Source organism: Gymnogyps californianus, chromosome 18 (genome assembly GCF_018139145.2).
Source record: "Gymnogyps californianus isolate 813 chromosome 18, ASM1813914v2, whole genome shotgun sequence".
In the NCBI taxonomy this organism is placed as follows: Eukaryota; Metazoa; Chordata; class Aves; order Accipitriformes; family Cathartidae; genus Gymnogyps; species Gymnogyps californianus.
The window spans coordinates 9088398-9103680 of record NC_059488.1 but is presented as its reverse complement, the minus strand read 5'-3'; the positions used below and the strand labels follow the sequence as shown (position 1 = coordinate 9103680).

General features: G+C 47.5%; 1 protein-coding gene across 1 annotated transcript in view; it reads right to left on the bottom strand.

Annotated features, from left to right (window-relative positions):
• COL5A1 (collagen type V alpha 1 chain) overlaps positions 1–15283 on the bottom strand; it is a 181551-nt gene that overhangs the window by 8180 nt on the left and 158088 nt on the right. The window contains 22 exon segments of the mRNA XM_050907940.1: positions 1474–1542; positions 3830–3942; positions 4364–4622; positions 5001–5054; positions 5840–5875; positions 6573–6626; positions 7097–7204; positions 7928–7981; positions 8080–8133; positions 8580–8687; positions 9416–9469; positions 9892–9945; positions 10403–10456; positions 10840–10893; positions 11988–12095; positions 12477–12530; positions 12667–12774; positions 12861–12914; positions 13010–13117; positions 13298–13351; positions 13973–14026; positions 14646–14753. Coding sequence (XP_050763897.1) covers positions 1474–1542; positions 3830–3942; positions 4364–4622; positions 5001–5054; positions 5840–5875; positions 6573–6626; positions 7097–7204; positions 7928–7981; positions 8080–8133; positions 8580–8687; positions 9416–9469; positions 9892–9945; positions 10403–10456; positions 10840–10893; positions 11988–12095; positions 12477–12530; positions 12667–12774; positions 12861–12914; positions 13010–13117; positions 13298–13351; positions 13973–14026; positions 14646–14753 — 1773 coding nt within the window.

Here is a 15283-nt window from a genome sequence, read left to right as displayed (position 1 = left end):
AAAAATGGGGCCTAAGCTCTAGGTTGGCAATTCAGCCTCTAACACAGCTGATAAACAGACTGGGGGGACGGGGGGAGCAGAGAAGATGGAGAAACAGAGGTACTCATAATATTAACTGATGAAGTGGTCTGTAATTAAGCTATGAGTAGTTGCCCTCCAAGGAGCTACGAGGCTGAAGCCTTGGCTTTGCGGCCTTACTCGATAACGCAGAAAAGCTGCAGAAGCCATATCCTTCTTGTGGGCAGAATCAGAGCAAAACGTGTTTAGTGGCGATGAAATGCGGCTTAGGAAAACAACGCGGCGATTTTCTTTGTTGTTTGCCTTTTAAGGTGGAAGTTTGGGGCACTGCAAGAAACCTCTGCCCTGGGGAGAGGATGACTGCACGAGGCAGCTGAGTGCGGTACGTCAGAGCATCTCCTGCTTTCAGGGGCAGGTCAGTTTTATCCGCTGAGTGTTTCCTTCCTCCCTAATCCTCCTGATTTGACTGAGCTCATTACCTGCATCCCGCTAATCCTACGAGAATTGATACACAGGCAGGAGATTTCTGTTGCTTAAGGAGACCTGGCTTAAACTAATCAGTTGCTGCTCTGACATCCCTGACCAGGGCTCAGGCTCTGTGGGAGCAATCTATCCACAACGTGAATGTCCTGTTACAGGACAAAATACCAGCGCTTTTTCTCTGTTTTATGTGTTGCTGTCTTGCTTGCTTGCTGACATCAAACACTGTTTGACCTTACAACAGTTGTTCTCGCTTGAAAAAATCCTTAATTGTGACTAAGTCAAATTCCTGTCCGCCAGGCTTGGCAGACGCACGTGGCTTGAAAATCTTTCTTTAAACCAATGACTTCATGTCTCCCAAGCTGCGGGGGTGGCACGGGAGCCCCCGATGTGGCTCATCTCCAGCGTGGGAGACAAAATCCACCCTTTGGGGAAAACCTGCCCCAGACCAGAGATCTACAGACTCACCACCTCAGCCTGGGTACCAGCAAGCACGGGCTGTGACAGCACCGTGCCCAGCTCCGGGCTGAAGCATCACGTTAGGGGTCTTCTTGGCTCTCAGGATAAGGCTGCGCTGCTGGGGAACAGCAGCACGGGGACACCCAGTTTGCCCTTGCTGGAATGGGAACTGCTTAGGAGACAGCAAAAGCCCTCCTTGCAGGATGCAGCCCTCCTGCAGTGCTCTGCGGAGACAGACCTGCAACAGCTCCAGCTCTGCAGGGTCCCCCAGCACATCAGCGTGTCCCCTTCTAGCGCAGGGGAAAGCTCATTAGCTGCTCCTAGGTTTCCAGTCAAGTAGACTGGAAAAAAAGCGTCCCCATCGGGTTTTGTTTCTTTTTCAGTATTCCACCTTAAATGTTTTTACTGTGACTTGTAATGGTTATTAGTCCAGCATGCAGAGTGCAACAGGTCTGGCCATACCAAAGCAGGTGACGTGCTCTGATTCAGACTAGAGGGCCAAGGTTAGCCACTTACCAAAGACCCCCGCTTGTATTGACTATACCATGTGGAAGGCTGTTCTTTGGGCCAACGAGCCATTTTACTCTGTAAAATACGACACGGGTTAAAGAAAACAGAAAGCACCAAGATGCATCTTACCAGTTTACCGCGCTTGAATTCACTGAACCAGGAGCCTGGGTTTTCCTTTGGCCAAGAAGTAATTCTAGCCTAGTTTGTGGACGGCAAGGAGGAAAGGGAGAAAGAAGAAAAAAAAAAAAAAAAGAAATAAAAAAAGTTACATTCAGTTCCACAAGCAGAGTCTGCATGTCTTATTGAAACTGTCCAACTTCCTTTAAAATGTTTTCTTAATCTTTATAGACCATTAACAAGACCAGTCGGCAGAGCCCTAAGGTGCCAGCAGCCTCTCAAGCAGAACGGGACGGCGCGGTGCTGCTCCGGGTGCCCAGCGCTGCCTTGGCACCAGCCTCCTTTGCTAAGGGCTAATGATCTCTGCCTCCTAGATACTTTGGGTGCAAAACCAGCAGTGCAGTCTATCGGCAGGAGAGATAAAAGATAAGAGGAAAAAAGGAAATATCAATGGTAAAAGATGCATTGATCTTCATGGGAAGGCTGAGGTGGAAAAGCAATGCTGATAACGGAAAAGGCTGCTGTCGCTCCAACGCCAAATCCAGATGCTGTAGGGCTGGGAAAGGCAAAGAATGTGATTAAGGAAAAGCCTCTGCCTGCCTCCTGTGTCTGTGCAGCAATAAGGTGCGGCACAGGCAGTGCATCCTCCGCAGTCGGTGCTGGACCATCACACATGATGGAGCTCCAACTACCTGGAGTGATGCAGGGGGTGACCTTGACAAGAAATGAGCTGTCGGAGCATCCTTTATGACAGCCCTGTCTAAGCAGCTGAATCTTTTTTTTTTTTTTTTTTTTTTTTTTTTTTTTTGAGTCAGAGCACAAGGAAGGAGCGTGGCTGCTGTCTGCTCCCTCACCCTCCCACAAGCTCCCTCACTTCTGCTGTAAATCTCTCCAAAAACAACGGCCAAGTTATATGCAGGAGTCTTGGGATCGTCCTTTCCTTTCCAGTACGTGAACCATAAAGCAAGTCAGTGTGTTTCTGCTGGGTTAAGGATGGACTGAAAGGGGATATGGCTTAAACTCTGCTGTGGCTTATAATAAAACCACTCGGCCAATACTTAATGCTGGTGTGGTAGCTGTTTTCATTCCTCTACATGGAAAAAGAGCCAGCTGGAGCTTTTTCTTATTTACGACAGTATTGCAAACGTGTAGCACAATTTGCATTTGAGGAGCATCACAGCAGTCAGAAGAGCAGCTCCACGGTGGACAAGATGGGGCCAAAGAGCCACTCGCAGAGTCAGTGACACAAGAGTCTGAGCAACTGTAAGATCACAGGCAAACTCCGCTTTTTTAGCTGTCAACATTTTGAGGAGAGCCATGGCAAGTTAACGCAAAGGAGAAGAAACCCATCTCCTATTTAAACAGCCCTAATAAAAACTCAAGGAAGATTTATGTTGCATGTTATTTGTCCTGTGCTGGCACATATTTCTGGTGGATGAAATTCAGCAAGCAAACGTCTTTCACTGAACAGCTTTGTCTGCACCTTAACCCAGCTGGAGCCCAACTGTGACACCGAGAGCGCTCCCCCAGGCCACTTTGCAAGAGTTTCTGCTTGGCCAGTGCAAGAGCTGGTCCCCAGGCATCAGGGAGAGCAGCTCCAGAAAACAGAGTGCATGGGTGCAGGACAAAAATTATGAGTATGGTTGAGCTAAGCACATCATTACACAAATAACTTAATCAACCTTGTGCATCGGTGCCAGGAAGAGCAGTAAGGCTAGTTGCAATCATTTAGGATCATTTACCCACAAGAAACACCAGGAAAAATGACAGGAGATAAACATTTATCTGCTCTGGCTGAAGACACAGTAAGAGTAGAGGAATCAGTGGTGCTTATGCATGCGGACAGCAGAGTGGCAGCCCGGCTGCAGGAGGGAAGACAAGGAATGAGTTAAATGAAGCTCATGGGGAGCCACAGTTCCTGTGCCAACACACACTTCTGCCTTTGTAAAGCAAAGTAAAAAAATTAAGGTATTAGCATTTATTATGCCTGGAAAGTCAGCAAAGACTTGTCCCAAATCACAGTTTAAATCTGACTTACTCAAAGAAATTCTCTTTGTAAACTTATTTCTTATTATTTTAGAAGCCAATGTTGCGTAACAAAGAAATGTTCTGGATCTTTAATCCTTGCTTGCTATTGTTCACTTCTCCTGAAATTGACTGTCTATGAATATTCATACTAGGAAACAATCTCTTATCATCATGATACAGAGGAGAGGGGGGAAAAAAAAAAGTTGCATAAACTTACTCCTTCAGATTTCTTATCAGGGAAGATGCAAGTCTCTCCACCAGCTGTGAAATTACAGTAAACTTTGAAAGAGTCCCTGGAACATCCTTGGTTAGGATCAACCCAGTATTCACCTGGATGCATGAGAGGGAAGAGAAAGGAAGAAAGAATCAGCACTGAGAAGGAAGGACGATGGGCACTTCAGCAACCATCCTACCAGGGACGTTTCATCTCTGTCATAGGCTACTATTTATATGTATTTTTTGGAAAATTGGTTATGTGTTGATTCCACATAATACAGTGGAACCTTACAGGAATAGCTATTTTTCATCATATATCCCCATTCTTAGAATATTTCAGTTGGAAGAGACCTCCAACGATCATCTAAGTCCAACTCTTCTCTACATATTCCTTCTTTGTCAGCCATATTCCTCATGGGGCACCAGGGCCAGGGACTCCCCAAATTACTTCTCTTCCTGCACTCGTTTGTATTCATTGCGTGGAGCTGGGAAACCCACAGTGTTTTCCCCACACCCTCTCTGTCCCAGGACACACCGTCTGGGAAATCAGGGTGACAGAGCTGCAGATCCTTGCAGGTACGTGCTGGGTTATGTTGAGTGCCCAATGGATGCTTCATTTGCTCAATTTCCAGTTTCAAGGAATTCAGCGAGCCAAAAATTTCCTCCATGCCATCTGCATAGTCCATGTAGTTGTCGCCATTTCCATCGTCCACCAGCTGGCTGGCGTCAATGTTTCGCCTGGTCCTCTTGGAAGACTGGATGGGCAGTGGCTGGATGACTTCTCCAGGAGGACCCTGATTTGTGGGGAAAGAAGATTCAACTTCTCATTGCATTGGCAGTAGGGAAGAGACAGAAGAGTTGGCCAAAGCAGCCACCAGCGCTGAGAAGCAGCATGACAAGATACACACTAGACATGTAAAACACCCATGATGGTACTGATAAAAACCCTGGCCATCAGGCTTGAACATTGGGTCCATCTTCTCTTGTCATCCTCTCATTAGTAACTTCTCCCTTCACATCCTGCTTTCTTCCCCAGCATCTCTAAGAGATGCCAATCCATTGCTAGGACTCCCGATATGCTGCATCTTTGTCCAGAAATCTTCCACATCCTAACATTACAACACCCATTAAATCTGAACCTCATTTCACACCAGGTAATGGGTTCTACTTACAGGAGGGCCTGGGGGCCCAGGAAGACCCGATTCACCCTTTGGACCTGTTGGACCCTGGGTGGAAAAACAAGGGAAAAACATATGAGCCAGGAAAAAGCACTTGTCACTTACATCACATCCCAAACATAATTTCTTTTAATAGTCTCTCGTGGCAAAAACTTTCCTCCTGTCCCTTCAGGCACACAAGAGGAGTCTCCTTGCACCCCTCCAAGAAAATGTTTATTTTGGTTATTTTCGATGCTTAGGTAAAAGAAAAGATCAGTCAAACGCTTGGAGTTAAACAGTCAAATTTTGCTTAGGCTTCCCTCGGAAAAAGAAGGATGTTCCAATGCATGAAAACGTTAACTCTCCCAATCAATTCAACAGTTTATAAATCAAATAAAATCTTAAAATTAATAAAACATTGAATTCTGCACGGGGAAAAGACATTAGGAAGTTGCCCAAGAGGAATTTTTAGCTGCCTGCACAGGAGATCTGTAACATGAAGCTTGCTTCAGTGTCGCATTTCTCACCGAGTTCTTCGCTTTTCAGCTTGCCACCTCCCGCTTCACAGTCTATTTTTAAGACCCTCTGCTTTACAGCAGTAGGTTTTCTCCTAAGGACTATGCACTGGATTCCTCCTTGTGATCTTTGCTGCACGGATGTTCAATGAAGTACAGTGTGTGCAACAGAAACCTTTCCCAATTATAATTTCTGGGCTTAGACAGCCTGAAAAGGCTGCATTTGCTACAGTCATCTTTGGCTAATTGCCTTAATGCCACTGATGTGGAGGAGTCGCAGCAGGTTATGCACTTAATAAGAGCTCCTCAGCCTCTTCGCTTAACAACGTCTATACTCACTGAAGATCCTTTAGCACCTTTGGGACCAGGTGGACCCTGCATAGAGAAAAATACAGAAAGGAGTCAGTACGTTTCCTAGCAGAGAAGTCAGTCTCTCCTTAGAGAGAGACACCATAGTGTTATCAAGGTGGTTTTTTTTCATTCACTTCCTTTCTGTTTCCATTTTTCACATCCACTTGAGTTCAGTGTTGCTTTCATTTGCCAACATACAAAAAGCATTTGTGTCAGACCAATCTGTGTCAGCGCTCCACACTCCTGCCCGGATGGGGACTGGAAAAGCTGCTGTGTGATTACCGTAACCCGGGGCTGATCCTGGCTGCATGCTAAGAACACCCAGCAATAGCAAAATGTTGGTCACCCAAGGGTGCAGGCTACAGCCTTTGGGCACCCAGTGAAAACAAAAAATGCAAATAGCAAAAAGTGCAAGAAATCACCACGTGATTGTAGATAATCCAAAAGAAAGGGGGAGAGAAACAGGGTGGGCTCGTTTCCCTGCCTCGATTACGCCGTGTCCCCTGTGCCCATCTCTCAGCTCACGTGTTGCCCCCCAGTACATTCCTGTAACTCATTAAAGTGTTTATAATGGGCTCAGCTGGGCAACCCCCATTCCCATCAGCATCCTCACACGAGGTCAGGCCAGGAGGACTGAGCTGGGTATCTGGGAGCACCGAGGTGACCCCAGAAGGGCTGTGTAGCTCCTGAGGAATTAAAGAGATAATTACTTGTCACATACCGGTAATCCTGGTGGCCCTGGAGGTCCGATTGGTCCAGAAGGACCTGTGATACCCTGAAAAATAAAAGCAGAACAACATTGATTTGCATGCAGCGATGCTGGCCTATAACTACACAACTAACATCTGCTCACAGATGACCACCCGGTTTTGGAGAACTCTGTTCAAATCTGGAGCTTTAACTGGCTTTTAAGCATGTGCATGACCTGGGAGCCTCATATCTCATCTAGGCACACAGTTTTAAAAATCGGTCCTCTAGATGCATATTTAATGTTACCATCCCTCCAAATCTGTTCAACTCTTTTCACATGACCCTTGAGAATCTGCTTTCCACTAAAATGGATCATTTTGGAGCATCTCTACGTTTCACATGCAGAATAAACTACATTAATACAGAAAATATTCCTCAAAAATTAGCAAGAGCCTCCTGCCGAGGTTGACCATCTCTGCTATGCCGTACCTGCTCAAGGTCAGCAAACCCCACAGCTCAAAAGCACATTTAATTAAGGTCTTAGGGAATATTTACCTGCTCTCCTTTGGGCCCTGCTGAGCCCTGGGGGCCTGGGAGACCTCTGTCACCCTTTTCCCCCTGCTCTCCTGGCGGTCCAATAAGACCAATTAAACCTGGATGACCCTAGGGGAAAACAGCAGATGTTAATTATGATCTCTTGCTGGAGGCAACTGAACACCAAAGCTACCCAGCAAAGACATTTCTAGATACAAACCCAAATATCTAAGCAAGGTGATAGGAATTTGTAGCCTGCCCTGACACCTGGAAGTGGCGGAGCGGAGCAAAGCACTAGCTTTTTGCAACAGAAAATGCTACAAATATAGAAGAACAACTGCTGCACTGGAGCACCTGCTCATTTTGTGCACTAACATATATTACATAAAGTTCTACAAGATTGAGAATCATGCCCTAAAGCAAGCCAGGTGTCTGCACCTTCCTACGCCCTCTGCTAAAGCGCCTGTATCCAGGCAGCCCCAACAACTAGAGCTGCTGTGGTCTGCAAGGGCTGACGTAGTGGAATGCGATTCAGCTCCTCTGCATCACCTCGTCGTCATCAGTGCTGGTGATATTGGGATGGGAAACCTGGTCTTGGATCCAGACGGGCAGTAGCACACGCTCACCCACAGCACAACCCGGTTCATCCCTTGAGGCACACTCACAACTCTCCATCTCTCCTCTAAAGATATGTCCAGTGCTTCCAGAGTATGAGAGCATGCATGTGGGGCTGGTGGCACTCCTCAGCCTTGTCCTGCCAGCTGCAGGACCCCTCTACGATGACATTTTTTTCCCCCCACACCCGGACATGGGCATCAGGTCATGCAGCGAGATCACGTGTGCCATTCTCACCTTCTCCCCTTTAGGACCAGAGTCTCCTTTAAGACCAGGCAAACCTGGCGGGCCCTTTGGGAGACAGGGGGGAAAACAAAAGAGAGAATGAATTCATGTAAAATGTATTCACCCATTTCAAGAACTCATGGAATTTGATAGTCTGGACATACCATTGGGCCTGGAGGACCATCTGGGCCAGGGGATCCCGGGAGACCTTGTTCACCCTGTAACACAGTGCAATTCCCTCAAAACAATCATTCATGACAGCAGTGCTCCCAGCTGGGATTATTCTGATTATTCACCCATCCTCATCTGGTCCCTCTGCCATGGAACATTTGCCCTGGCTTCTCACAGATAGTAAAGGCAAAAGGATTTATGTTCCTTTCATGCTCAAATCTCTACTGGAAAAGGGACTTTGGAGGTCATGGAAACTCTCACTCATGGAAAGGGGGTGAGCAGACCCAAGACTCAAATAAAACATGTTGGAAGATGATATTCACTGTTATATTATTTCCACTAAATATGTTTTATCTGCCGTCAGGCATTTAAGCATAGACTGAACGCTACACTGGGACAAAGGCATCTTCCAAGGCAGATGGGTTACGGTAAAGCACCAGGAACAACCCTGCCACAAGCTCTCTCAGACTTTGCTCAGTTTGAGAATACTCACGACTGGACCAGGAATCCCTCGAAGGCCATCAGGGCCAGGCTTCCCTGGAGCACCTTGGGGACCAATTGGGCCAGTCTTCCCAGGAGGTCCTTCCAAACCAGCTTCACCCTAGATGCAAGAGGCAGCATGGTTTAATTTGCATTGGGGCATCAAACGATCTTCTCAAATACGCTGTGGCTGCTACCAGGATGTCACAAGGTGAATGCAGGTCTATGCAAAGCATGTAAAACTTTGTTGATTTTCCTACTGCTCCCTACCCCTTACGCATGGAGGACAAGTCCCCAAACTCCTTCACTTTTCAGCCTTGCCTATTTCTGCTGATTTCCAGCAGGAACCGCCCTTTGGCTGTGAGCTCTCCAGAGCAGAAAGCTTTCCTGGGTTAGGTCCTGGGAGATGAGCTAGCAGAGGACATCCTCTGCCATCAGCGTTCCTGCGGCTGCCGCAACAATTGGATCTATAATTTGCAATCCCACTCTACATTTCCCCACCACCCTCACCAATGATGGTCCAATAATGCTGTGTTTGCCCTGGGAAAGGACGTAGGGCTGTACACGTCATATTATTTACAACACATTAAATTGCCAAATATGGCACTTTGTCATTTCAAAACAAGAAAAACATTCCCATGACCTTACCAAGCCCTAATTATCTCCACAGAGTTTGTTAAAAGATGAAACATAAGCTTAGCTTTGAGGCCAACAGCCCCAAATTCAGGCTAATTTGTTGTAACACACAGAAAAATCAAATCACTGTCTTTCAAACACCAGCGTTGTCAGAGGATGATCCTTTTGGCGTTCAAAGGACAGAGTAGAAGTGAAATCCCATTCAGCTCTTACCTTGGCTCCTTTCTCCCCTTGCCTTCCTTCGGGACCAGCTGGACCAGGAGGGCCCTAGAGAAAGCACAAAATAGACGCAAAACGCAATTAGACCACGCTGATCTGAAATGGTCTATTGGAATTAGCAAAATGATGCTACAGCCCCAGGGAAGAAGACAAAATGGAGACAAATATCTCTGAAAAGCTTTTTAAATTAGCTTCTTGCTAAATGAATCCCTGGGCTCTGCCAGCAGTGCAAGAAGAGCAGGAGCACCTCATACTTGTATTTTCTTTTGAGTGTTAAAATCTCAGAAAAATCCATGGGATTCTGTTGACAACTTCCCATCAATTTCCAATGGCTGTGGATGGCACATAAATTCATTATTATTTATTTTACACACTACTGCCTTGCATTTACTGTAGACCTAGTAATAACATTAGTTTCAAAAAGTCAATACAAATACGTTTGGAAAAATACTCCTGAACAATCAGCTTACCCTTTTTCCTGGGGGTCCGGAGGGGCCTGGCTCTCCCGTGGGACCAGGGGAACCCTAGATGGAGAGGGGAGGAGAACAACCCATAACTGCACCACGAGACACGGGAAGGAGGAGCAAACATGTAAAACTCGAGTCGAGATCTAGAGTTTGTGCTAAGCCGAGGCGTGGGCAGCCAGTACAACTCCCAACACCTCCTCGGGGTGCAGGTGGTATCTTGTTTTATCCCTTCCCACCATGAAATACCATAAGGCACAGCAAAGTTAAAATGAAAGACTTGGATTTTGTTTTTCCATAAGTTAATTTTTGCTTTCAGGATGTATTGCTGAGCAGCCTGGATAGATGGCAGCAGCCAGGCTGACACAGACAGGAGGGACAGGCATGAGGGGACCAGTGCAGCAGAAGCTGGTGGGAATCAGACGCTGTATGTCCTTCTGTGTTAGAAGTCCTTAGACCTGCACACAGAAACCGTGGGGACTGATGGGGAACAGATCTCTTCTATCCAGTTACTCACAGTCTGTCCAGGTTCGCCATCATCACCTTTGTCACCAGGGGGACCATCTTGACCCTAAAAAGGAAGAAGAAAGAAACAAGCAGGCATATTTAGGGTATGAATAGAGTTGAGCAGAGTGTTAGCAGCAGCAGATGTGGTTCAGCTGGTCTTCATGTCACCGGGCACCATCCCTTCCCATCTCCCATTGAGAACACTGGCAACAGCAAACGTCCTGTGTCCAATACTATGGATAGCAGCATTCGGATAGCTACTGCCCCAAAGGCTGTAGCACGGTCAGGCAAACAGTCTCATGGTGGGACTTCCTACTCTTTCCCAAGTAAAGGAAGAGTAAATGCCAGAAGAGCTGCTGGTGAATGAATGGCACACAGTCATATTTCACTAAACCAAGAGGAGGAACCACAGAAGGGGATCTGCCCTTCCGTGAGACAAACACTTACAGCTGGACCAGGTTCTCCAGGAGGACCAGGGTCACCAGGGAAACCAACTGGACCCTGCAAAGAGAGAAGGAGGACATACCCAAGTCAGAGAGATTGCATCTGGAGAATTACAGAGCACTACTGCCTGCTACCCCAGCGACAACGCGGGGAGTCACCCTACGGAGCAAAACCCCAATTCCCTACCCTCAAACACAATCCCAGATATCACATCCCATCTTTGCATCTTCAGTAATTTCATCCTGTCACAGCCATCAGTTCAGGTCTGCATCCAGACTACGCAAAGTTCCTGAGGCAACGCTGGGAGTTTCATCTAGTTTTTCATAAACACATTGGACAAGCGACAGCGAAATCCTCGCAGCTTTGGGGAATGTGCAGATTAGAAGATTTTGCTTTTGCTTACTACATGATGTGTAACATTTTTCACATGAAGATCCTCTCAAAGCATTTAATGACTAAAACACTTCACCATTCTTCTCCATACAATATCTATTGTGTACTTCAAATGATTCTGAGACCAGCGTTCAGACAATAGGCTTCAACCGATAATGTGATATCCCCAAAACCCATCTGTTAAGAGAGATGACTAACTCCCCTGCCTCCTCTGCTGTTTCATGCCATCTTTGCTTATCGCATAATAAATTTCTTCAGCCAGCAAGCATCAAAGAAACCGGCAAGATAAATACTGTACCACTGTCATCTGGTATAAATCAGTATAGCTCTCCTGGCTTCAACAGAGGTACAGCAATTATCATCAGCAGGGATCTGACCCTAGAGGTACAACTCCCAAATTCACATAAATCTGCTCTACGCTACTTTGGAAGCTTCGCTCTGGTGTGGAGGACGGTGGCAATACATAAGCTCAAGCGCAAAGTAAACCTACTGCAGGCCCTCGCCATAGGGGTGAGTTTTCTGATAGCCTGCAAAAAGGACTAATAATTCACATATTGCTGGAAGATGTGTACACCTGGGTCTTTTCCTCATTAGCACCCTAAAGAAGGGGACTAATATCACATATCATTAGAGGAACAATTCTCTGGCTAGTAAACTATTTCAAATTTCCACAAAAATCTCTGGAAAACATCTTTTCCTGCAGAAATCTCTGCTAGGCAAGACAAGGAAGCACTGCTTGGACAGGAGGGTGTACTTACAGGGCTGCCTTTGGGACCGTCATCGCCTGGTGGACCTTTGGGGCCAGGTGGACCAGCAGCACCAGAGGGACCTGCTTCACCCTTTTCACCTCTTTCACCTTTAGGACCCTGTAAAGGAAAAAGGGTGTTTCTATTATCCAGGAAAACAACTTACTGATCTCTAATTATCCTTTAATCAATTCTGAGAAAGCAGCTCTGTATCTCAAAACATGAGGACATGATTTAGCAGTCCCTTCCCACAAAGATTAAATGGTGTTCATGTTGTTCAGTCGTGGGTAGCCCATATTCGGTGACTAAACGTTATACTATAAATACCCAGTAACACGGCGATGTGTCACCCGATACCCAAACCAAGGACATGGCTGGTTCAGTCCCTGCAGCCCCATCCACATCCATGCCTGACATCCCTTCAAAACCAGTTCCTCAGGGGACACCACTGAAGAAAAGCTCTTCTCCATCAGAGCAAGAACCACCCCGTAGCATACTTACCGGGAGGCCAACCTCGCCGGGAAGACCAGGCTCACCGGATTCACCAGGTTCACCCTGCAGAGGGGAAAAGAAGGCAATCACAGTTATATTTCTGCAGGGTGTGGAGTCTTCTGCTGACGTAGCAAAGCACCTGCATAAGCGTTGTAGCAAACTCCTGCGGGCTTCAATCAGGTTTGTCTGGATCCTTTACCTTCTCTCCTACTGCACCAGGATTTCCTATTCCCCCAGAAGGACCCTGTGGACCATCTGCTCCCGGTGGTCCAGATGGACCTCTGGGTCCAGGTGGGCCTGGCGGGCCCTGAGAGAAAGGGGAGACAAATTTAAGACACATTTCTCGGAGCAATGTCTGTCAGTGATGAAAAAAGAAGTATGAAAGCATCTTACCATTTGCCCAACGTCACCCGTTTCTCCCTTCTCACCAGGCGGTCCAGGCAAGCCCTGGGGAGGTGGAGGGGATGAGTGTTAGCTGTGAACATCTCAGGTGGAGCCCCAGCTTTCATTACCCTAAGCCCTCCCTTGATGCTGCAAATTACCTGCAAGCCCACTGGGCCGGGGGGACCAGGGAAACCTCGGGGTCCTTCATCACCTTTCTGACCAAAGAGGCCTTGCTGTCCTCTGGGACCTGGCTCTCCATCGGCACCCTACGAGGAAAGGGTCTAACACAGCTTAGCAAAGACACGAGGCAGAAACAAAGCCCCATCCCCACCACCTCCTGCTGCAGCCAGCAGCAATGCCCTGCTCATGTGTTGGGCATCAGCAGTGCTTCCCAGGAGATTTTATGGTAAAAAAGGAGATTTCTGCTAACAGGGGACAATACTCACAGCTGGGCCAGGCTGACCGATTGGACCCTGCGGGCCGGTAGGACCTGGTGGACCCTGTCACGAAACAGAAGTGCAGCGTCAGCATTAGGAGCACAGACTAAAAAAACTCACCTGGAAAAGGCAATGCCCTTCAACACAGCCTCCATTAAACGTGCATTAATTCTCAAAACAGAGAGGGAGGACAGGGTCAAGCCTTCCCAGACACACCAGCAGCCCTCAGCCCTGGTGCCAATGGCACAGCAGACACGTCCAAACGCATTGTTCCTCCACCAAAGCCATATCACACCACTCAGTTCTATCTAGATACTTACGTGTAACTTATCTTCCTCAGGCTCTGAGCAGCACATAAAGGGTGCTTCACTGTGCTGCAAGCAACTAGAAAAGGAACTACAGCTGAACACCCAACTTTAATGGCAAGGGCTGCTAATGTTTCACAGATATTTACACAGTACATGGGTGACATGAAAACATCTCAATGTGTTCCTGGGAGCTGGAGGCTCACACTTCAGGCACGCACTCTTTTTTTACATCACGTGGGTATTTGATGAAGCGAAGGAGATGATGAAGCAATGACAGAAAGAAATTAAAATGATATTGTTTTCTGTTTCCAGCAAGCCACACAACATAACCATGCTCCTCCAGGGAAGCAGCTACGACGACGTCCACCCCACTCACCTGCTCCCCTTTGTCACCCTTGCTGCCCTTCTGGCCAGGCTCCCCGATCTCGCCCTGCCAGGTACAAAGGGGCACAGTGAGTTCACTTGGTTACCACTTCCATATCTCAACATTCAAGCAATAGTCCTGTGTGTCTGCACCCTCATCCCAAAGATGCCAATTCCCACAGAAATACCCCAGAATATTCTGAAAACGGCCAGAGATTTGACCACTCCAAGTGTAACCAAACCCTTTTACATCCTAAAACTTTCCTTAGCTGCCATGTGATGCAAGAAACATCATTTTGCAGACCTTGTTAGCAGCGATGAGTGATTCGTCCCAGCTAACATTTTCCAAGAATCCTCCAGTCCAGAGGGGCTTAATGAGAGTGGGGAAAGGTAATTAATTTGGAAAGGCCAGGCACCCGCGGGCAGGCCACCTGCTACAGGCTTTGGGGGAGGCTAACTGGATTTCAGCAAGCGGTTTGGCTGGCAGAGCACACACAGCCCAGTTTGCCTGCTGCTCCCCAGGTCGGACGCTGCTGATCTCGCAGGATTGCAAGCACCATAAAATATCCTCGTGTTACAACCAGCAGCACATCCAACCCGATGAGGTGGAAGCAGCGTGGTGGCAGTAGGGCACATTGCCCAGTTCCTTCCCAGAGTGACCCTGTGCAGCAGGGAGCTGCTCCCACCTTGTCTCCATCCTCTCCAGGGGGGCCGACAGGACCTGCTGGACCTGGCAGTCCCACCGGGCCCTGGATGCCATCCCGGCCAGCCGGTCCTTGAGGACCCTTCTCGCCCTGGAAGCAGAACAAGCAGGCAGGTCACACAGAGCTCTCCTCCACCCTCCAACCCACCCACTGACATCCCATTAACATTTTATTCAGCTGCTAATAACCCCTGACTATATGGGCATGTATAGCAAAACCAGTTTCCAGCTGATATTTCATCAGGCTCTCTGTGGTCGCTGTCTGAAACAAGACAAAATTTCTATCTCGAGAGATAAAGAAAGAACAAACAGATCTAAATGGTGAATACCCAGATCACAGCTGCAATTTCACTGCTATAGCAATATAAACAGATTTAATCTGAACCCTCTGCCATCTCTCTCTGGTGACAAACAAGACCCCAGCTAATTTTTATTCCCACAAGCCAGTTTTTACTGATTCTGGTCCTGGCTGCCCCAGCACTCGCTGCCTGCTCCCTCCCTGGCTGATCCCCAACTAATGGGGGTTTCTCAGGAGGCCCCGAGCTCCCTCCTGAACTTCTGGACAAAGGAAAACACCTGAAGTGAAGAAAGCAATCTCTGCTGGCCTGCTGCTTAAACATC